General features: G+C 40.2%; 1 protein-coding gene across 2 annotated transcripts in view; it reads right to left on the bottom strand.

Moving 5' to 3' along the window:
* The window catches only part of RYK (receptor like tyrosine kinase), a 55,118-nt gene extending 36,071 nt beyond the window's left edge, over window positions 1-19,047 (bottom strand). For both annotated transcript variants that reach the window (XM_067465929.1, XM_060767996.2), the window contains exons 1-2: window positions 18,564-19,047; window positions 49-170 (exon numbers count right to left, since the gene is read on the bottom strand). In XM_067465929.1, coding sequence (XP_067322030.1) covers window positions 49-170; window positions 18,564-18,753 — 312 coding nt within the window. In that variant the 5' untranslated portion in view covers window positions 18,754-19,047. The remainder of the gene's footprint in view (window positions 1-48; window positions 171-18,563) is intronic.
* Between the last annotated feature and the right edge of the window lie 5,322 nt (window positions 19,048-24,369).

Raw genomic sequence — 24,369 nt, 5'->3', positions numbered from 1 at the left:
CTGGAGTTGAAAGTAGAAAATCTTCTCTGTTCCACACGTTTTGCTTACCTTTGCCTTAGCATGCCAACTGAAATGGAGGTTGTTTGTCTCTACAGGTACTAGTAGATTAAATGACAAAGCGTAGTGATTGATAAGATCATTCCTCACATAATAAAGTTCTGCATCAATACCTAAAATATTGAAAAAAGAAAAATAATGAATAACTAAGCTACAGGCACAATCAATGTTCAATACAAGAAACAAAGATAACAGCTGTTCATGTTTAAGAGGGAGGAAAACAAATACTGTATTTAGTGTCAGCAAAAATGTCAAAATATATATAAATCAAGTTGGCACTTACTCAATGTTACAGACACCATAAGGGTTGTAGACAAAAGTGATTCCAGCAATTTTAAGGAGACAACCCAAACATGAGCTTTTCTTTTTAACTATACAAAGTAACATTTGTAACTCCCTGCACAAATCGATATTGAAATTTCGTCGGTGGTGAATGTTTTAAAAACATTTTGGCAGATTATGACAATCTTGAACCTATTCCTTATGATTACAATTTCCCATGCCTGTTCGATCATGTTGAATCTATTAAGAAATTCACCCCATGTCAAAACCCACAGAATGATTTAAAGAAGGCTGAACTAGTTTCTTGTGATTTAGTCACATTCTTTATCACATGCTTTTCTCTTCTGACAGCAGATATTTTTTCAACAACATTCCAGTAACCTGAATAATAACTGGTTTAGTTTCACTATTTATTAGTACTATTTATTATTAAAGATATTAGTCATCAAAGACAGAAAAGCATAGATTTGACTGTCTATCAAAAACTCAATGAAGACAGCCTGATTTCATTTGAAATCACCAACCCAGCCCTTTACGCAAGGGGGGGGGGGGGGGGGAGGACATGCAATATAGGCTTGGTTGAAAAAAAAAAGGTTCAAAAATCATTTCGGATGTAGGGGCGCTGGTGGTTCAATTCTAAAATCACTTCCTAATATTTTTTTTAAAAAAATCAAAACTTTCAGAAACTTCTGAATTGTCTCTTTAATGGCAGACACGCATGCGCAGTAGGAAAAAAACCAGCACTGGCACTGGGGGAAGTTCAGGGGCTTCTCCCTCTCTCATTTATAGACCAATCCTGATGAAACTTTCTACAGTGGTAGAACACATGGACCACTGTTCGTTCACCAAATTTCATAACCTTTGACTTATCCATGGATTTTTGGCAAATTTTCAAAGTTTTTATAAAAAAACATTTTTTAATAATAAAGAAAATCTATTCCTGGTTTGAAAATGTTATTTCATCTTTCATTGGGTGGTTTTTACTTTGAAAATAGTTGCTCTACTCCAGAAACTTCGCTTGTGTGGCTCAAACTGTGTTAAATTGGTGGAGACCAAAATCATAGTACAGACCCTATCAAGGGACATCTAGACTGACCCCTTTCTTCTGGGCAGAAAGGCACTATCCAAACTCTCCTGACATCCATTTCCTTCCTCTACTGAGTTGGAGGGGACCTGCAAGACACACCCACCTATTTATTCCTTTTTGCAGATGCAATCAATCATGTAATTTTATCATTACTTATTGACGTAAAGGGCTGGCCGGTCCCTGAGCCTTAGTTTGAGGACCCCTGCTTTAAGTACTTTGTAAATGAAAGCGTCCCTCACATGTTTCTTGGTATCTCTACCATTTACTTAAAGGAAATGGCAGGAAGATATGTGTGTGAGAGACAGAGAACATTAGAATGAGAATGGCTGTCTGTGTGACTGCAAAAGCCTGGTATGTGCTTAAGAATAATGAGATGGTGCTGAAATATTTGCTCAAAAAGCTTTGTGTAATACAATAGAAACAGAATGTGATATAATGAGGATTTGTAATTCCCCTGCTCTTCTGTTTGATAACCCTGTATAAGTTATTCTTGTGGTTCCTGGGTGGAACAATGAGGATGAAACTGGCTTGGCCAAGACCTTTCAAGGAATCCATGTTGTTGTGTGCCCTCAAATAATTTCAATTTACTTAGGCGATGACAAAGGGAACCTATCACAGGGTTTCCTTGGCAAGATTTATTCAGAGAGGGTGAGAGATTATGACTTGCCAAAGTTACCAAGTTGGGATTCAGACCCTGGTCTTCAAAGTCACAGTTCAAGGTATGGTAGAAGTAATATTCAACTAGGAGCCCCTGGTGGCGCAGTGGGTTAAACCCCTGTGCCGGCAGGACTGAAGACGACAGGTCGCAGGTTTGAATCCAGGGAGAGGCGGATGAGCTCCCTCTATTAGCTCCAGCTCCTCAAGTGGGGACATGAGAGAGCCTCCCACAAGGATGATAAAACATCAAAAATCATCCAGGCATCCCCTGGGCAACGTCCTTGCAGACAGCCAATTCTCTCACAACAGGAGCGGTTGCTCCTGACACGAATATATATATATATATTCAACTAAGCTCTGTTCTTTTAGGCATTACATTACACCAACTTTTGACATACTCTCTATTAGGCTCAATTCATATACTTCGCTATATACCCATTTATGACTTCATCAGAAAACAATATTACTCTTTCACAACCCAAATGTGCAAACTACATTAAAATGTGTATATATCTGAGATAATGCAAGGCAATGCAATATTTTATTTATAAAACACAATATAGTTTCCTTTTAAGCATCAGAACAGCATGTTTTAGTCCCAGAGCTATCAGTGTCACTTGCACAGTGACCTAGTTTCAGTTACTTGCCATGTTATGTATTTAAAACAAAAACCCAAGAACAGCTGGGATAAAAATACTGTTTTTGCCGCTGGAGTGCTATTTTATTTGAACAAATGTTAACGTAATATGACAAATAAAGTTCCATTCTGTTTTCAATAAACAATGCAGCGGAAATTCAAGTTATGTACTGTGGTTCTAAGTAGGCTGGGCTCATTTACTGGGATAGGCACTGGAATTCTCACTGGAAATATGAGAATTATAGAAAACCTTAACCTCAACCACATTGCTAACTCTTTTTAAACTTCAATATATTGGAATTGCCACTGGACTGAAAACTCCCCCTAAACTCATTCAAAGCAAGTTTATTTTGTTAAGGTTCTGGCGCATTACAGTTGGTTGTTTCATCCATGAAAGTTATCACAATTATATATACATCAAATGATTAATATATGCATATGCATATTTTGTCTTTGTTTGTAAGGTTATCAAAACATCCAGACTTTTTCAGCATAACTGTTGAGCAAATAGTGCAGCCCTCCATGCTCATAGGCATCTCTGAACCCTGTACTATCTGTCAAAATCTTTTCTTCTGTAGTCCACAGAATCATAGGATCTTAAAAGCTGGAAGGGGTTGCAAGTGCCATGGGGGCAACTCCCTGCCATGCAGCTATATACAGCTGGAGCACTCCTGAAAGATGCCTATCCAACTCTCCATGGTAGTCTACTGCAATGTCAAGCTCTTACACTGTCAATGAGCAAATGTTAGTTCTGAAAGGACCCCATTTAGACACCCTGCTAGTCTTTGGTTAGAGGCACTGAATGATTTTTAAAGGCAACATTCACCAAGCTGGCCAGATGAAAAAAAAATCAACCAAAATATCATATCTTTCCATTCTCCTGCCCCCACCCCCATTCTACCCTAAAACTGTAGCGTAAAAAGAACTTTCACTGTGAAACTAATCATACATCATGTGTTCTAACAGCACTGGAAATGAGGTAAGTACTTGTTTTTTCACCCATATAGATCATTCTTTGGACACAAAGCAATGGATTTAACAGTACAGGAAAAGTGATCCCATCTAAACATAAAGAAGAACCTCCTGATAGTAAGAGCTGTTTGACAATGAAATAGGTTGCCTTGGAATGTAGTGGAATCTCCTCCTTTGGAGCTTTTTAAACATAAGCTGGATAGCCATCTGTCAGGAGTGCCTTGTTTGTGCATTCCTTTATGGCAGGGAGTTGAATTGTATAGTGCTTGGAAACGTCTTTGAATTCTAGATTCTATGATCTATCACATCTGTAAATGGGTATGTTTGCACATAAAAAAAAAACATGATTTGCGTTATTTATGGTCTGTTACTGAAGCCAAGACCTGAACAGACGTCCTTTCCCCACCTTCCACCACCCAAAAATCAATGGTGCACATTCCTCTGTTTGGCTTCTAGCTTATTTTTCTTATATTTTGTGAGCTCTGTATCAATGAGGGGAACTGATAGTAAACCATGAGGTTCAACAAGTTTTTAGGTCTCATTTAAAGAGGCTGAGGTCATTGGCCAACAACAAACTATGGGCTTATATTGTGGTATATAAACTGGTTAACAAAATTATAATTTCTTAGTATAGGCAGATTTACATATAACCTCATCATGCTTCAACAAACTAAATTACTGATATGGCTTCAATTTATATGCAAATATGGACATTCTATGTTGAACTATAATTACTGCTAACTAAATTATACAACTTGACCAAAATTTAACAGGAAAATAAAATTATAACTACATGTAACAAAGCCAATGTTTTCACTCCTCTGCCTATGTAGCAACTGTTATTAATCTTGTATTACTATGCATAACCTTTTTTCTACAATTAATGCTGTTTAAAAATGGTCAGATTCATTAAACTCCTACTAATAAGGATTTAAAATTTCTTATTATTCACAACAGTGTTCCTGCCCTTTCCAAGCAAGCATCCAAATAAGGATCTCATCATAACAACTAGTTTTCTAGTAATGCATTTCTCACATTTATTTAATATGATTCAGTTGGATTATCCCCCAAATAGCTTTTCAGAACCAATACAACATCACCAAAATGTGATTCGGGATGATTTAAATTTCTGTCATGCTGAGAATTACTTCCATACTTACAACTTACTTTCATATCAGAGAGCACAATCCAATACTGCTCCCAAATACTATGTCTTCTCTTACACTCAAACCACCATGAAATGGCCTGGTTAGTGGACAACAAGAAATGTTATGCTGGTGATTTGGAATGTAAAGCTGGTTCAAAATCTGTGATATGGGTTTCTAACTTCTTAACTATTTTTTCAGTTTTGCTTAGTATAAATATAGGAAAATCCTACAACAGAATGATAAAATCAATAATTAGCTATTATAGAATGAAAAACAAATAAATAAAACACCTTACTGAAAAATTATATTTACATCAGATAAGTAGTATCAATGGATATACAAAAACTCTGAAACCCCATCTCAATCTATTTAGCATGCTGTTGTCCACATTTTGTATTCGAATGCACATTTACAGTGCACAAAGACCCTAAATTCTGTATCGGTCCATATGATTAGTAAGTCTGTATGAAGGAAAATAAACAGAAAGCTTGTCTTCAAGTAAGTTATAAATTCCAAAGAAAAGTGCACTCAGAATATTATACTCCTTTGTAGATGAAATTCAAGACTAGTGAAACAATTTAATTAACTGGCTTTTAAAACCTTTTAAGAAAACCACTAAACAAATTATTTAGTAGTTTGCTGCCCCCACTAGGCAAGATCATGTATACACTACTTGAAGCTCAGAGATCTTACCTAATTTAAAACAAACCATATGATAAGGCCTGTTTTTAGCCTCCTTTAGATTTTAAGAGGAAGCACTTTGCTTTGCCCAAGTACTTTAAAGCACATTAACATATATCTTTGTGCTCAACATCTGGACATAAACCAAAGAGAATAAATTAAATCAAGCATAGAAGAAGGTGGACTTAAACAGCACCATAAAAAGACAAGGCCCTTCTTGAAGCAGATACAAAGAATGGGGGAGTATTTATTCTCACTATAAAAAAGTGGAGAAGTCCTGGTTCATTACAAAACTATACCATGTCACTCTAAGAGAGTAACAAAACAGGGCTTTTTCAAGGGCCTCTTGCACAAAAGCAGAATAGCTTGAAGTCCATAGAGCTTTAGGTACAAAACAGCTCTCTTCAATTAGCATGTGAAAGTGTTTTGTTTTTTTTTTGGTTTTTTTGCTTATTTAGGGTCTTGTGAGAACTCCCTTTCCTTGAGAGCAGAACAGACAATACATGAATTCATTTTCTAAACATTTAACAGATTTTGCATTACTACTAGCAATTATTTTATTATTGTGCATCCGTATTTTTAAAAAATATTTATGTGTGTGTGAATTTGTGTCCCGGCATTGAATGTTTGCCATGTATATGCTGTGCTCCACCCTGAGTCCCCTTCGGGGTGAGAAGGGCAGAATATAAATGTTTTAAGTAAATAATAAATAAATAATTTTGTTTAAATATGTCATAGAGTATCTTAAAAAGTATTAATCCTCCCCGGGGGGAAAAAAGACAACTTTACCAGTTCACTTTTCCTTACTTTTGTTAGTAACTGGCAACTTTACATTAGCTACATTATATCAGAAATTTAAGACACTGTTCATTATTACTTGATAGTTCAGCTTTTACATGTGAAATATGTAAGGTACATTATACTTCTAGGTACATGTTTATTCTAAATGTACAACATTAATTTGTTACAATACTCACTCTTCTTTGATTTAAATAAGAGCTAAAACTTTCAAATACAAGTACACATCTAGGTAGTACATTTCTGCATGCTACTATTAATACTATACTACTATTAGTAAAGTAAAGGTTTCCCCTTGACATTAAGTCTAGTTGTGTCCAACTCTGAGGAGTGGTGCTCATCTCCATTTCTAAGTCGAACAGCCATTGTTGTCCGCAGATGCCTCCAAGGTCATGTGGCCGGCATGAAAGCTTGAAGCACCGTTACATTCCCGTCGAAGTGGCACCTATTGATCTATTCACACTTGCACAAACTGCTAGGTTAGCAGAAGCTGGGGCTAACGGAGGGAGCTCACCCTGTCTGCGGATCTTCCGATCAGCAAGTTCAGCAGCTCAGTGCTTTAACCAGCTGTATCACCATGGTCCTGCTACTACTAATAGTATGCTGCTATTCACATCTTTGTAATATCATATACAGCAGTCTTAATATTCAGATAATTTTAATGCCAACAGTAGAATAGTATGCCTCACTGGAATTATTCCACAAAGCACAAAGAAGCATTTCTTCTCCAATTTCTGTTTTCCAGCCCACTTCATCTTACAGAACAAGGAGGTAGAAACTGCTTATGCTATTCTATCTTCCTCCTTATTGCTGTTTGTAGCTGACAGGCAAATTTTCCAGCTTTGTCCTCTCGGACTTTACAGTATTGATTGAATATTGTCCCAAGAGAACCAACAAGGCAAGGAAGGTTTCAGCTGCTCATCTTTTGAATTTGTTGTAGCACCGTCAATATCAATGCTGACAATTTCTGACATGAAGATGGGCAACAAATGTAAAGTGCCACGGATACAACTGAATATGCAAAACACTGGAAAACAAATCAACATAGTAACAATCACTTTCCACTTGTCACTGTTTCCATTTGTCACAGTTCTGTCAAACAGCTTTTAGAATGTCTTAATACTCTCCCCATGTTCAACAACAATTCATTAACTATTGTATTCTGGTGTTTTCAAGACCTATTACTGGGCAATTCTACAGTGCTATCAGTATAACTACTTTAACAAGTCCTATAAAATATGAAACATTATAAATCACTTGCCCACTGAAACTAAGTTGAGGGAGCTCCTGGCTCTAAAAACTGAGTAAACAACTATAAGAAATTCCAAGTAGATTTTTTCATGTCTCAAAAATCCCCTTTTATAGTACAGATATGCCTCAGTTAACAAAGCCTCTGACAAATAATTTACTTTCCTTAAAAAACTATTGGTACCTGTTCAGTCCTCTTTTCTTCCTTAACGTTGTCATTGAAAAGGTGGTGAACAATGACTAGAAAAATACAAGCCTGAAGTGTAAGATTGAGAAATACATTAAAGATCAAGCTTTAAAAGAACAAGATTCTACTCTAACCAATACAACTGTATGCCTGCCTCCAGAATTCTTTATTGAGCATGCGTGAAAAACAAAACAAAGAAGAGTGAAGAGCAGATAAGCCTGCCTCAGCATGGTTGGAGGGGCGGGGGGCAATATATCTGTATGTTTGGCCACTAAGATGGAACCCATAAGAAAAGAAGACCTTCCTGAAAGAAAAAGTCATTCTGAGATACCTTTTTGAAGAAATGTTCAGGTGGTCTCCAGGAGGTTCAAAATGTTTGTTTACTTATGCAAGGTTTACTTATTTCATTTCACATGTGTATATTGTTAAATTTTTAATACTGAACATGCTGAACTGCTCATTTTTATTTTATTTTGGTAGGGTAGGAACTGGTCCCTATTCTTTTCACATTATTCTGCCTCTGGTATCACACGTTTTGTAAAAGTAGTAATGCTAAGGAACATATCCATTAACTGAGATATACATGGACTGACTGATATTTGCTCCTCTTTTGGCATCTTTAAGCATTTACAAATAGATTTCCTAAATGCCAATTACATTCTATCAATCCACACAAAACAGAAACTGTGCTGATCCCAAAAAATTAACATGTTAAGTGCTGGTAAGAACAACCCATACCACTGTGAAACTGCAACTGTGCCTCTTGTGCAGAAAAGCAGTCAAAGCTCGACTGCATTTCTCTTCCCAGAGAAAGAGCCCATCTCTTTTCTTGACAGAAAGAAATGCAACTTGGCTTTACTTGCTTTTGTCCACCAAAGGAGCCAATTTCCTTCTTCTGTGAAGAAGCAACAGAAGCCCGGCTGAATTTCTGTCCACCGAGAAAGCAGATGGACACTTTTCCTCTGGGGAGACATCAGCCGGGCTCTGATTGCTTCTCCTTGCAGATAAAGGAGCCAGACTTTTTCTGAACTGACAGAAGCAGATGGGCTTCTGTCACTTCTCTGCAGAAGAAGCAGACTTCTTTCCTAGCAGACAGAAGTGCATCCAGACTTCGGTCACTTCTCTTTGCAAAGGAAAGAAATGGACTCTTTCTTTGCACAGAGGTGCACAGCACCACATAGTTGGGCTTTCCACCAGATTTGATAACCAGAGAAAAGTGTGTTTGAGACTCCAGCACATGCATGTCTTTCCTTTACATCAGTGATTCTCAACTTGTGGGTTTCCCAGATGTTTTGGCCTTCAACTCCCAAAAATCCTAACAGCTGGTAAACTGGCTGTGATTTCTGGGAGTTTTAGGCCAAAACATCTGGGGAACCACAGGTCGAGAACCATCGCTTTAGGTGCTCTCATCTTCACAGGATAGCAGGTCCAGGGGAAGTTTACTGAATCTGTACTGTACAGTATTTCAGTGTCATACTGGCTGGGGTAAAAGTCTTCCATACATAGTACAAAAAATATATTATACAAAAGGTTCTAAAATGGATCCCTCACATAATACACACATACACTGTGAGTTTAAGAGGCATAAGGGATAATGGAATGCACCAAAGATTTCCTATACCTTGCTTTGGTCCTTAATCAGTATGGAGAAGTCAGAAGATTAAGACTAGGAAGGCAGCTATGAAGAAACAAGACAGCCAAGTGTAAATATATATAATTGAATACTAATGTCAAGATCATCCCATGCCATTGTATTTCCAATTTCTATGTATGAGTGTGAAAGTCGGCCATTGAAGAAAATTGATGGAAAGAGAATCAACTTCTTTGAAATGTGGTGACAGAGAAAAGTTCTGTGGCTATTCTGGACTACCAAAAAAAGGAATAAATTGGACCTAAACCAAACCTGAACTCTTCCTAGAAGCCAAGATGACTGCATTGATTTTCTGATACTGCCACTTTTTCCACATCACAATATATCAAATCAAGCTACACAAGCTATTTCAGCTATCTGGTAGTCAAAAATGGCATGCTTCTATTCTTGAAAATAAGTTTAATCACATAGCTGTCGACTGCAATGATTAGGTTTATTCCAGATTACTAATTAGTTTAAAGCCGAACCTTTAGCACACCCAACAGTCTATCTGGGAGGAAGTTAGCAGTAACCAAAGCAGAAACCTTGTAGGTTAGTCTTTTCCAATCTAATGCCTTCCAGAAGGTTTGAACACCAACATCCATCAGTCCAATATGGTCAATGACCTGGGATGCTCCAAAACAGAGTACAAAACGTCTATAAGGCACCCATTTAGGAAAGTCTGCCCTGTAAAGTAAGAGAGCATGCTATACCAGTAATTTGCTGAAATCTGGGAGAGTTCTTCAAAGACATAAGACTATTCTGTAGCCCTGATCCCAAAATCTAGTAGCAGTCTCCACTTTAAAAAAAATGATATCCACTTATGTGGTCAAACATAAAGATCAATGGTTTCACATTCTCAAGGGAGACAGTGAGATAGATTTACTTGTTTACAGACACCAGAGTCATACCAAATGATTTTGCAGGCTATATACAGCCTATGGGCCAGACATTCCTCATTCCTGGTCTAAAGAAAGACAACAAAGATGGCACTAGCTAGATATCCCTCATAGGGGAGTCTTATCAAACAGAAAGAAAGGTTTTTGCTAATGATCTTAAAACCAAGGTTGGCACATGGGGAAAATATTATTTGGAGATAGCCTAGTCTATGTAGTAATAAAAGCTGTATATGTGTGTATATATATATGCATGTGTGTATAAATCTTCTTCTCTCTATATAAAAATGCTCTGTTAGTTTTGATTGACATCATAACTCAAAACCCGCTGCACAAATTGCTACCAAAGTTGGCCACAAGACACCTACTAACCCAAGTAGTGACCATCACTCAAAAAAATTGATTTTATCATTTGGGAGTTGTATTTCCTGGAATTTATAGTTAGCCTACAAAGAGCATTCTGAACTCCACCAGTGATGGAACTGAACCAAACTTGGCTCACAGGACTCCCAGAAAACGCAAGAAGGGTTTGATGGGCATTGACCTTGAATTTTGGAGTTGTAGTTCACCCACATCCAGAGAGCACTGTGGACTCAAGCGATCAAGATCTAGATCAAACTTGGCACGAATACTCCATATGCCCAAATATGCACACAGATGGTGTTTGGGGAAAATAGACCTTGACATTTGGAAGTTGTAGTTGCTGGGATTTATAGTTTACCTACAATCAAAGAGCATTCTGAATTCCACCAATGATACAACTGGGCCAAACTTCCCACACAGAACCCCAATGACCAACAGAAAATACTGTGTTTTCTGGTGGTCTTTGGAAACCCTTCTGACCCCCAGGTTGAGAAATGCTGCCTTAAAGCCATCCAGTCCAACTCCCTTCACCAGTGCAAGAAAACATAATCAAAGCCCTCCTGACAAAGAGCCATCCAGCCATAGATGTATATAGATAGATAGATCTGATTCACACACACACACATGTATATGACAGATATAGTATCATAGATTTGAAAGGGCTCCCTAAAGAAGGATAATTATATGTTGCATATTCCAGGGTAGGCAAACCAGACAATCTCTACATCAACACTGACAAAGAAACAACAAGAAATACTGTTTACCCACAAGCATAAAGAAATTACATATATTAGTAACCAATACTTACACATTACTGTACTGTATTTTCCAGTAATAGACTAGGCCACACCAGACTAGGCCACAGCAATGCATGGCAGGGGATGGCTAGTGTGTATGTCATTGCATATTTTATTACTATAAAGCAGCTTGAAATGTTGCTATGTGCTTTCAAGTTGGTTCTGACTTACAGCAACCCTATCCTAAGACTTTCTCAAAGGTTTTCCTTAGGGGAGGTTTGCCAATGCCACCTTCTTAGGTTGAGGGAGTATGATCAGCCCCAGATCACCCAGTAGGGAATTGAACCCTGGTCTCCAAGATTTCTAGACCAGCACTCAAACAACTACTGCATGCTAACTTTCTAGATTGAATTGCACCCATAAATACTTTAAAATACATTAACATATGAACTCACTTTATCATAGAAAACCTTAAAACTGAACAGCCAAGTCTAAATCTATAGCATCTGGAAAAGCACTTATTGTAATTCAAACTAATAGTTATGGAGGATGAAAGCAGAAATGTCAGTAGTAATAGCAGTAAATAGTACCTTATTCAAGAACCTGCATGCAATGGAAAGTAAAGTATCCAACATCCACTGGTTCTATTCAGACACAGAATGCTGAATTTTGATGTGTTCTATGAATGAATATGGCACTGCCCATGTTTGTATTACATAGATTGCTTTCTCAGTATCATAACCTACATTGCTGTAACATCTCTACCCACTCTGGCTTGCCTTTGTCCTCCAAATCTGTCAGCCACAAATTAGGGCTTTTGTTACTTATAAAGGATCTGGTATTTAAAATGTTTCTAACACTAACTCAAAGAGTTATTGCAAGGTAATTTTTCATTGGCTGTTTCCAAAGTGCTTGTCTGCAAAAAGGGATTATCTTGCTATCTCTCCCCATTACAGTTCCTAAAATCCTCTTCTAGAAGTTTTAGGTTATCTAATAATTGCAAAGGAAACAATATAGAATAGAGGCAGAAATGGCTTGTCTCAGAAGATATTTGATAGTTTGCCAGACTAGATGTTCAGATATTACAATTTTAGATGTAGTAGAAGAATGCACACACACACACACATACACAGAAGAATGTTCTGAGTTAACAACATTTCATTTGAAAAAAATGAAGGCATCCTATTAAGGGGCTTATGAAGAAGTATATTACACAGAGGTAAGTACGGTAAATGGTCTTACATATAGGATGATGAAGAAACACAACCTACAAACTATCTACAGGCCCACTAAAACAATCCCAACAAATGCTACATTCGGCAAAGGACAAGAGGGGTCCTCTCACTTCTGCTGAAGTCTACTGTATACCATGCAACATAGGGCCCACCAAACGCAACTGAAAAACACGAATCAAGGAACATGAAAGGCATTGCAGACTTATTCAACCTGAGAAGTCAACTATAGCAGAGCACCTGATGAATCAACCTGGACACAACATATTATTTGTGAACACAGAAATGCCAGACCACTCTAACAACCATCATGTCAGACTGCACAGAGATGCTATTGACATCCACAAGCATTTCAACAGAAATGAGGAAGCCATGAAAATGAACAAAATCTGGCTACCAGTTTTTTTAAAAACCCTCTAAAATCAGGACAGTAAATAAAGAACAACACTCAGAAAACAGGGGAATGACAGACAAGAAACAATTAGGACCAGCCAACACCTCCCGACAAAGGATTCCCTCAGGCAGGAAGCAGCCACGCTTTGAAGCTGCAAGGTCATTCAATGCTAATCAAGGTGGCCAACTGCAACATTCACACTTGCCTCAAACAGACAAGAGTTCTTTCTCTCACCATGGACAATCCACAGATATATAAACCCCACTTGCCTAGTTTCCAACAGCCCTCACAATCTCCGAGTAGGCCTGCCATAGATGTGGCAGAAACATCAGTAGAGAATGCTTCTGGAACATGGCCATACAGACCAGAAAACTAACAGCAACCCAGAGATTCCGGCCACGAAAGCCTTTGACAACATATATCAAGATTGAAAAATTTCCAAGCAGTCTATAGTGAGAAATTTTAAAGTACCATTACACAGGAGATCATGAGAAACTGATTTCAAATAAGGGTTTCCAATATGTGAGAACTACATACCTGAAAGATACTGAAAGAGTTCTACTGATAAAAATATTTTCATCACTCCACAACTATTGCATTTCCGCACATAATACAGGCATGTTTAGCAAAGACACTTGGGAGATCCTCCTCATGGCTTAATGTGAAAGATGATTAAAATGTTACCCTTTACCTGAAACAGGAAAGGAATAAGCAATCCGTGTCCGCCCTAAATGACATTTACTCTGATTTTTTCAGTGTTGCTGACTTCTATGTAAGTCAGCAACACCGAAGTACTCTACATGAAAAACACCAATTTACAGGTTGGGAATCCATTATCTGGAATTCTGAAAATACAAAATACTAAAAAAACCTGTCCACATGGATGACTAAGATAGTTACACCTTTCCTTTTTGATGGTTTGATATACACAAGCTTTGTTATAAGCACCAAACTGTTACAAACATTGTGTATCCAAATGTCTACAAGTTATACTGTATGTATAAGGTGTATATGAAATATAAACATATTTCATGATTAGACTTGGGTCTCATCTCCAAGACATCTCATTATGTGTTGTTGTTGTTCATTCGTTCAGTCGCTTCTGACTCTTCGTAACCTCATGGACTATCCCATGCCAGAGCTCCCTGTCGGCCGTCACCTCCCCCAGCTCCTTCAGAGTCAAGCCAGTCACTTCAAGGATGCCATCCATCCATCTTGCCCTTGGTCGGCCCCTCTTCCTTTTTCCATCCATTTTCCCCAGCATCATTGTCTTCTCTAAGCTTTCCTTTCTTCTCATGATGTGGCTAAAGTACTTCCTCTTTGCCTCTACTATCTTTCCCTCCAATGAGCAGCCGGGCTTTATTTCCTGAAGTACGGGGCGGTTTTATCTTCTCGCGGTCCAAGGCACTCTCAGAACTTTCATCCAACATCACAGTTCAAAAGTATATCTCTTCCTTCGCTCAGCCTTCCCTAAGGTCCAGCTCTCACATCCGTAGGTAACTACAGGGAATACCATTGCTTTGACTATGTGGATCGTCGTTGCCAGTGTGACGTCTCTACTCTTCACTATTTTATCGAGATTGGATATTGCTCTCCTCCCAAGAAGTAAGCATCTTCTGATTTCCTGGCTGCAGTCTGCATCTGCAGTAATCTTTGCACCTAGAAATACAAAGTCTGTCACGGCCTCCACGTTTTCTCCCTCTATTTGCCATCTCATTATGTACATATATGTACTTATATGAAAATACAGATATTCCAAAATATGTGTGTGTGTGTGTGGGGGGGGGGGGACAACTCTGTAATCCCAAACACTTCTGGTCCCAAGTGTTTTGGATAAGGGGTTAAGTCAGGCATAGACAAACGTCAGCGCTCTAGGTGTTTTGGACTTCAACTTCCACAATTCTGTGGGAGTCTAAGTCCAAAACACCTGGAGGGTTGAAGTTTGCCCATGCCTGGATTAGGATGTTGTTTTAAACCATGCTCCATTCTTGAAACAAGTGAAGCTGAAAATTGCTCATGAAGTAATTACTGCCCTCAACACAAAGTAAGTACTAAAATCAGCTTGCTTCTACAGCTGGATGACCTTGGCTACAGCAGTTGTCCCATTTGTCATGAGCACAGTCTGCCAATAAATAATAATCCGTTTCATTTATATCCCAACCCCTCTCTCAGAAGGGACTCAGGGCAGCTTACAGCAAGTTAACTGTTAAAACGATACAAAAAAGTACATAGGTCAAATTAACATAACTTAAAATAGAACCATTGCAATTACTGAAAACATATAAGAACATAACATCAGCATAAAAAATAGCTGCTCTTATCGAAATAAAAGCATTAAAAATGATAAAACCATCGATCTTACTAAAATACTTCAATTTAAGATGAATTGTCCCCAAAAGCTAATAGAGCCGAGTTTTAAGTTGCTCTCTAAAAATCAGCAAGACAGGAGTCAATCTAATTTGCTTGGGAAGGGCATTCCAGAGCCAGGGAGCCACCACTGAGAAGGACCCCTCTCTTGTTTCTTCCAACCATGCTTGTGATGGGGTGGGACTGAGAGGAGGACCTCCCCTGCGGACCTCAGGGCTTGAACTGGTTCATAAGCGGAAACCTCATCTTGGAATCGTATTGGTGGAAGGGAGACCCCCAAGGTCCACCCAGTACTTTCTTTCATGTGGGAAGATATGTACAAACAGAACCAAAGTGTTGAAAGAGACCAGAAGGGATTCATCCCATCTCTGCTTAGAAAAGCAATCTAAGGGCCCTTCTACATATCTCCAAGGCATCTCATTATTTATATATTTGGAAATACAGCTTTTCCAAAATCTGGAAAAAAAATCCTTTAATCCTTGAACTGGAATATATGGCAGCATGGATTCAAGACAACCCAGTTCAAAACAGATATTGTGGGATTTTCTGCCTTGATATTCTGGGTTATATGGCTGTGTGGAAGGGTCCACAGTCTGCCAACTTCAGCTTAGAATTATATCAGTGGGAGGGAGATCCCAAGGGCCATCCAGTAAGATATGTACAATCAGAACCAAAGTGGGTTGCGGTGAGTTTTCCAGTCTGTATGGTCATGTTCCATAAGCATTCTCTCCTGACATTTCACCCACATCTATGGCAGGTATCCTCAGAGGTTGTGAGGTATATTGGAAACTAGACAAGGGAGGTTTATATATCGTCCCCGTATGTTTGGCGGGGACGAGAGACAGGGCCTTCTCTGTGGTGGCCCCTCGGCTGTGGAACTCCCTGCCTAGGGATATTAGATCAGCCCCCTCCCTCCTGACCTTTCGAAAAAGAGTAAAAACTTGGCTCTTTGAGTAAGCATTCGGAACCTCGGGTTAAACAGACAAAACTTGAATCGGAAATTGACCCAGGAACGACCAAGACGATGGAACGGATGAGTATTTGAACGAGAGGACATAGTTTCCAGATTTTTAAATGTATTGTAATGTTTCTTTTTGCTTTATCAATGTATGTATTTTATGGTATCGAATTGTGCCGACTGAGCCGCCTCCGGGCTGATAAGGGCAGGATAGAAATAATGTAAATAAATAAATAAGTAAATAAATAAATCTGTGGAAGGTCCAGGGTGGGAGAAAGAACTTGTCTGTTAAAGGCAAGTGTGAATGTTGCAATTAATCACCATGATTAGCACTGAAAATTGTTGGAGGAGACCACAAGACCCCTCCCTGCTTTGCAAATCAGTCTAAGGGCCGGGGGTGGTCCATGCCTTGGTCACCTCTAGATTGGATTACTGTAATGCACTCTACGTGGGGCTGCGTGACCTGGGTATAGGGTGGCAACCTGTGCTGGACGGGGTTACACTCCCCCTGAAGCCACAGGTCTGCAGTTTGGGAGTCCTCTTGGATTCATTGCTTACGCTTGAGGCTCAGGCGTTGGCGGTGTCTGGGAGGGCTTTCGCACAATTGAGACTCGTGCGCCAACTGCGACCGTACCTCGCGAAGGCTGATCTGGCCGGGGTGGTCCATGCCTTGGTGACCTCCAGATTGGACTACTGCAATGCGCTCTACGTGGGGCTGCCCTTGAAAACGGCTCGGAAATTCCAACTGGTTCAACGGGCGGCGGCCAGGATGTTAACTGGCGCTCCTTTCAGAGAGAGGTCAACCCTCCTGTTTAAGGAGCTGCATTGGCTGCCGTTTACCTACCGAGCCCAATTCAAGGTGCAGGTGCTTTACCTACAAAGCCCTAAACGGTTTGGGACCTGCCTACTTGCGTGACTGCATCTCCGTTTATGAACCCATGAGCTCACTTCGTTCATCCGGAGAGGCCCTGCTCGCGATCCCACCTGTGTCGCAGGCGCGTTTGGTGGGAACGAGGGACAGGGCCTTCTCTGTGGTTGCCCCCCGACTTTGGAACACCCTCCCCAAAGACATTAGACTAGCACCCACGTTGGCAGTATTTAGGAAGAATTTGAAGACCTGGTTATTCCGATGTGCCTTTCCAGAATAGGATAACCTCCAGCACTACGTCCCAGAAGCACTTTATTAGAGTTTAAGACTCTCTGCACATTGCACTTGCCCAGAATTCCAACATACCACCTCACACACCCAGCACTTTTTAACCTATACCCATCATTGGCCCGGCTCTGGTTTTATTGCGTAATAGTGTCATGTTTTGTTGTGTTATTGCTTATGTTTTTAATTTGCTTTGCATCGTATTGTTATTGTCTGTTGTTGTTGTGTTGAGGCCTTGGCCTTTGTAAGCCGCATCGAGTCCTTCGGGAGATGCTAAAGGTAAAGGTAGTCCCCTGACATTAAGTCCAGTCATGTCTGACTCTGGGGTGTGGTGCTCATCTCCATTTCTAAGCCGAAGAGCCAGCGTTGTCCGTAGACACCTCCAAGGTCATGTGGCCGGCATGACTGCATGGAGCGCCGTTACCTTCCCGCCGGAGCGGTACCTATTGATCTACTCACATTTTGCATGTTTTCGAACTGCTAGGTTGGCAGAAGCTAGGGTTGACAGCGGAAGCTCACGCCACTCCTCGGAATCGAACCTGCGACCTTTCGATCAACAAGCTCAGCAGCTCAGTGCTTTAACCCACTGCGCCGGGAGATGCTAGCAGGGTACAAATAAAATTTAATAATAATAATAAGGGCCCTTCCACACAGCCATATAAGCCAGAATATCAAGGTAGAAATATCTGCTTTGAACTGGATTATCTGAGTCCTCACTGCCATATACTACAGTTCAAAGCAGATATTGTGCGATTTTTTTTCAGCTGTGTGGAAGGGGTCTAACTCTCACGAAAGGAGAAGACGGGATGTTTTGTAGGCGCAAAGTTCAAGCAAAGGGAAGGGGCGATTCCTCCAAGGCCACGTACGTGCCTGGCTGCTGCTTTCCAACCCAGGCTCAAGATCTACTGCTGCTGGGGAGCTTTCCCAAGGCCGTGCCAGGGGCGAGGGGAGGGGCTGATGATCCCCCCAGGGCTGCGCCTGGGCCTTCTCGATGGGTTGAAAGAGGGCCTGGCGATTCCGGGGCCTGGCGGAGGGAAGGGATCCCCGAACACGCCCCTCACACAGCCTCGCTCACTCACCGATGAGGCGGCGCACCTCCTCCTGGCTCATGTAGACGCTGAGGCCCGGCCCAATGGCGGCGGCGGCGAGGGTCGCCTCGAGGGGCTCCCTCAGAGTCTCGGCGCCCGCGGGGGGCCACGGCGGCAAGAGGACGGCGAGCAGCACGAAGGGGCGGAGGAAGCTGCCATGGCCCTGGCCGCCCCGCACCATCGCCCCCTTCGCTCCCGCCCGAGCGCCCCCCCCCCCTCACGCTCCTGGGCAGGCCCTCGTGCTCCCGCCGCGCGACGCCCCTGCGCCCAGGCCCGCCGGCCTCCTCGGCGCCATCCTCCCTCGGCAACAACACGAGGACGCGCCCCGGACACGAGCGAGCGAGCGAGCGCGCGCCCTCTCTATTTATTATCTTTTTTTTTTTAACCGCCGCCGAGGCGCGAGCCAAGACCCGTCGCGCGCCGATAGGGAGGAGGGTGGGGGAAGCCCTGCGCCGGAACGCCAGTGCGCATGCGTCACTCGCCGCTGCCTCCGAGCTTGCGCAGAAGAGCCACTGGGAAACGTCTTCCTGTCCAAACTTCGTGACGTCATATTTCTCCCTTCTCTCTTCCTTCCAGTTTTGGAGAGACAATTTTTCTGCAGCTGGGATCGTGGAGGGTTAAATTGATACTCTTTCGCAGATTTTGTTGGACTACAGCTCCCATCAATCCTAGCCAGTACAGTGAGGAATGAGGGGCGTGGTGCTAAATCAGGCATGGGCAAGCTTGGGCCTTCCTCCAGGTGTTTTGGACTTCAACTCCCACCATTGCTAACAGCCTCAGGCCTGTTCCTTTTCTCCCTCAGCCACTTTGAGGAATGAGGGGCGTGGTGCTAAATCAGGCATGGGCAAACATGGGCCCTCCAGGTGTTTTGGACTTCAACTCCCACCGTTCCTAAGAGCCTCAGGCCTTTTGGACTTCAACTCCCACCATTGCTAACAGCCTTAGGCCTTTTCCTTTTCCGCCTCAGGCTGTTAGTCTTACTATTGTTATAATGTTGTTTTTATGCTTTCATATTTTTTATGCAATGTGATTGGGCTTGGCCCCATGTAAGTCGGGGCGAATCCCTTCGGGGAGATGTAGGCAGGGTATAAAAATAAAGTTGTTGTTGTTGTTGTTATGATTATTATATAATTACGCAAACACATAGCCAGTCTAAGAAGAAGTCCATTGTTTGGAATGGAAGAGCCTGGGATGCTCTCTCGGCTGTCTAGCTCAGGCATGGGAAAAGTTCAACTCTCGTTCAGTAATTTTTATTGAATTTTGTCAAAGTATACATTAAAACAACATTGAGAAAAGGGGGGAAAGAAAAGAGAAGGAAAAGGCGAAAAAGATTGAGAAAGAAAAAAAACAACAGCAGCAAAAACACACTCAACTCACAACACAACCCACACACACAACCCATCAAACAACCCACAAAACCTACACCCTATAGTGACCTCCATTCTTCTTACTTTATTAAGTCCTCTGTATTTCTTTTCTTCTTCCCTCCTTGGTGTTTATTTATGTCCAGAGAGAAAGCATCTTGTATGTTCTTTCTATTTCTCCTATTTCGTTTAGCTTAACCAGTCTTTTCTTTCTATATATTCCTGTAAAACCGTCCAATCTGTTGGGTTTATTGCTCGACCATTATATTGCCTAAGCCAATATGTTAGTTCATCCATATCCTTAATGTCTTTTATTTTCCCAATCCAGTCCATTTTTGTCGGTATTTTCTCCTGCTTCCATACCTTAGCATACACCATTCTTTCAGCTGTGGCAAAGAAGGTAAAGAGCTTATCCTTATTTTTATCTTTGAAAATATCTGCCTCGAACATCCCTAATAAATATAATTCTGGTTTTAGTGGAAAACTTCAACTCTCCACGTGTTTTGGACTTCCACTCCCACAATTCCTAGCAGACTGTTAGGTATTGTGGGAGTTGAAGTCCAAAACACCTGGAAGGCCAAAGTTTGCAGAAAGCCTGCGCTTGCCTGTTAAGCAAATAGCAGTAGATGTAAAATTAGTTTTGGGAGTTGCTGAGGGTGAACAGAAGTGGATATGTGACTGCAGCCCACTAATGAACTAAAAAGAGTTAGTATTCAGTCTATCACAGCTTTTGGCATATTGTGAATGGTCATAAACTGATAAATAGTTTGAGTAATTAGAAGCAATGTGTGTGGGAGTTCACCATGTGAGAGGAAGATGGTGTGGTTGCTTACAGTTGTTTCATAGTTAAGGAAAGGGTCACAATATTAATTCCCACCCCAGCAATGTTAGATCAGCTCTCTCTCTTCTGACCTTCCACAAGAGAGTGAAAACATGGCTTTCTGACCAAGCCTTTAAAGAACTTGTGCAATAGATAGGCTTGGAACAATGTTCAATGACTATTGGAACGGCCCGGATTATGCTCGTGGATTACATGTTTAACTCTTAATGTATTGCTTTTTTAAAGTTTTAATTGTTTCAATGTACTTTTAAATTCTATTTTAATATTTATTTATTTAAGTGTACATTGTGTTTAAGGGCATTAAATTGTTGTCTGTATGTAAAGCCACCTTGATTACTCTCCGGGGTGAGAAAGGCGAGGTAGAAATGTCGTAAATAAATAAATAAATTTTATAAGGTGAGTTTAGACCAGGACTTCTTAAACGTTTTCTATTAACAACCCCCTTCCTCCCGAGAAATGTGTAAGTGACCCCAGGTATATTGAAATATAAGTATAAAAGTCAAACATTTACTGATAACAAATCAGCATTTGCAAGGCTTGCTAACAGACTGATTTTCTCTTTTGTAGAGTACAACTGAAGCATATTCTGCAGAGTCCATTGTAAACATTGCACTAACAGAATTGTATAAATGGATTCAGAAACATTTTACTATTGCCAATTTTTGGGACCCCAACATTGGGGTTAGGACCCACAGTTTCAGAAGCAGTGCTTAGAGCAGCTTAGATCACGAGTATGAAACTCATTTACGTCAAGGGCTACATCAGCCTTATGGTTAAGTCCATGGACAGAGAATCCATGGATACCAAAGGCCAGCTATAATTTTTTACACAGTGGCTGGTGCTCCTTAGTTTTTACCCAGTTTAGGTCCCTAAATGTTATAGAACAACAATTCCCATCACTTTTGATGATCTGCCATGAAGACTTAGGATAATGGAAACTGCTTTCCAACAGCCCTTGTGGCTCTGAGGTTGGGGAAATGTTAAAGGGCTTATTAAAGTAAACCATCATATCCACAAGCCTTGTATCTGAATTCAACCCCCAATAGCTTGACTAAACAGAGTAAACTGCAGTCTTCCAGATGTTACAGTATCAGAAGTCTCGTCAGTTCTAATCATAAGGTCTAATGATGTAGGAGTTGTAGTCCACCTTCTGGAGGACACCATAAAATGACACGGTGGGCTGAATTTGGCCAGTGAGCCTTGCGTTTGACACATGCAAGCTATGGAAAGATATAGTTAGTGATATGGGGATCTGGGTTTGTGGATTATTGGAGCAGGAGAATATAGGTGTGGTTACTTTACATATTCTGCTAAAATCTGTAAAAATGCACACGAAACATCCCCACATAGAGATGTCTTTGCATTAGCAGGATAAACAGACAAAAGGTCATATAAGTCCTTAACTGGTAATTCTCTGGGCAATGAGTATTGTCTCATGAATTATTACAAGCCAGAGAATGTTTAAATTGGCGGAAGTTTTAATATAATGTCTTTAGAAGGTTACAAATCATTACAAGCTGAACCAGTTCAGCTTTCAAATACCACATAAGTGACATACTTGGAAAGCTACAAATATTTTACTAAATTAATTGAAACGTCAAGGCAGCTCAACTGGAATTATGTGTAGTAGGTTTTGCTGCTCAGACTGCACTTGATCTGTGACACATGTGGTACAAATAGTTAATGTTATAGAATCAGACAAAAGATCAATGCAGTGCTGATACAAAGTACAAGATAGGTTTTAGGGTTTAATTTGCTTACAGTACCAAAGCAATATTACTAAATATATAGGTATCATCGCAGCTGCACAAAACCTTCTCTGCTTCCTTGTTGTGGGGAGAAGTGACCTTGGGCTTTTAATGGCTGTGCTAGTGGAGCAGAAGGTTTTATCAAACTACTAAGACTTTGAATATGGTCTAACAGCAGATTGTGTGCCTGCCATGGAAACACCAGTTAGTGCAGGGATCAGCAATAGCAGATTTAAACGCAGCACATAACATCAGTTAAAAACACATAAGACATTTAATAAAAACACATAACATCAGTTTAAAAGAACATATAAGAACAATGCATATCAAAACAGTTGGTGTGCAGTAACTTGGAAAACAAAAATATTATAGAATAGTTGTTCTAATGAAAGAATTATCTTTGCTGGTAAAATCCTGAATCTCTAGGAATTTTGAATGTATAATTAATTATTTATGGTACTTCATTTATATCCTGCTCTACTCACTTTTCAGGGGACTCAGAGTGGCGTAATTCATACATCTAGGCAAACATTCAGTGCCTCAATTCTATGAACAACCAAAACATAGAATTGTTAAAACAGTAGACATAAAATACAATTTAAAACCATTTAAACATATGAAAAACAATAAATCCAATACACAAATAACACATTGCACAAATCCTTAATCATAATTCAGCTGTTTCATTTGTCTTGTGGCAAGATGTTGAATTTCATTTCCGTCACTCGCCGAACGCCTGTTTGAATAGCCAAGTTTTAACTTGTTTCCTAAATACACTTTGGCTCATCAGTATGTTGCAGAGATTGATCCCCCACCCACTCACCCACCCACCCAAAAAAGGTGAATTTGATAGCCAAGATAGAAAACCAATCTAGCCAAAAGTTTAGGTGGACTAAACTTGGACTAAACAAGAATTACCCAAGTGATATAAACGAAATACAGGTAGAAGATCCAACAGGGTGGCTCTAATGATGAAACTCTTTCCACAATTAGAATCAACAATTGTGACTCTGTTGATTTTTGGTCAGTGCAGAGAGCTGTAAAAAAACAGGCAAGAAGGAAACTGTTCTATTATTCCTGGCAGACTCACAACCATGTCTTTGAATTTAGGTCAAAGTAATTTTAAAATAATACCTTCAGTTGCCTACTCAGGCAATCAGCAAGAGACCAGAAGTGTGGCTGTTTTGCCACCCTTGAGGCTGATACTGGATTTTAGAAGTTCAGCTGGATGAAAATCATCCCATGCTGTGGTTATTTAGTTTCTGGCAAGCATTGATTGGCATGATGATTCTTTTGTGATTGTTTTGATACACATCTTTGTGTGGAAAAAGACTAGACATAATATCAGGAGAGCATGGAGATAGATATACAGGAATCTGAAAATGATTATAGGAAAGAATAAAGTTGTCATTTTAGAAGTGAAATATTTAGGGTATATCTATCAATAGATGCTAATTCTGCAGGATTAGATGGTCCATTCCTGCATATCCTTCGAGAGTATTACTTAAATATAAGGCGAAAATGTGACCTCTGTATGTCTATGTCAGTATGCCACTAACTCATTAGTGAAATAACAGTGATATAAAGATAGACTACAAACAATTGTAGATCTAGATTTCAGAATGTTTATAGCATAGTACGACTTTCTTCTTATTTTATCAGATACAGACAAGCTCAAATCCTAGACCAGAACAAATAAAATGACTAAAGAACAAAGCGGCTGTGGAAAAGTTTTGAACACTGAGACAGCTTACAACATCAAGATACAGAACGATGATAAGAACCTACTAAATTCCAAGAGTAATGCATCCTGAAAGGAAAGGATTTGGTTTACAGAAACCAAA

The sequence above is a fragment of the Anolis sagrei genome, chromosome 3, assembly GCF_037176765.1.
Source record: "Anolis sagrei isolate rAnoSag1 chromosome 3, rAnoSag1.mat, whole genome shotgun sequence".
In the NCBI taxonomy this organism is placed as follows: domain Eukaryota; kingdom Metazoa; phylum Chordata; class Lepidosauria; order Squamata; family Dactyloidae; genus Anolis; species Anolis sagrei.
This window is presented reverse-complemented; position numbering and strand designations above follow the sequence as displayed.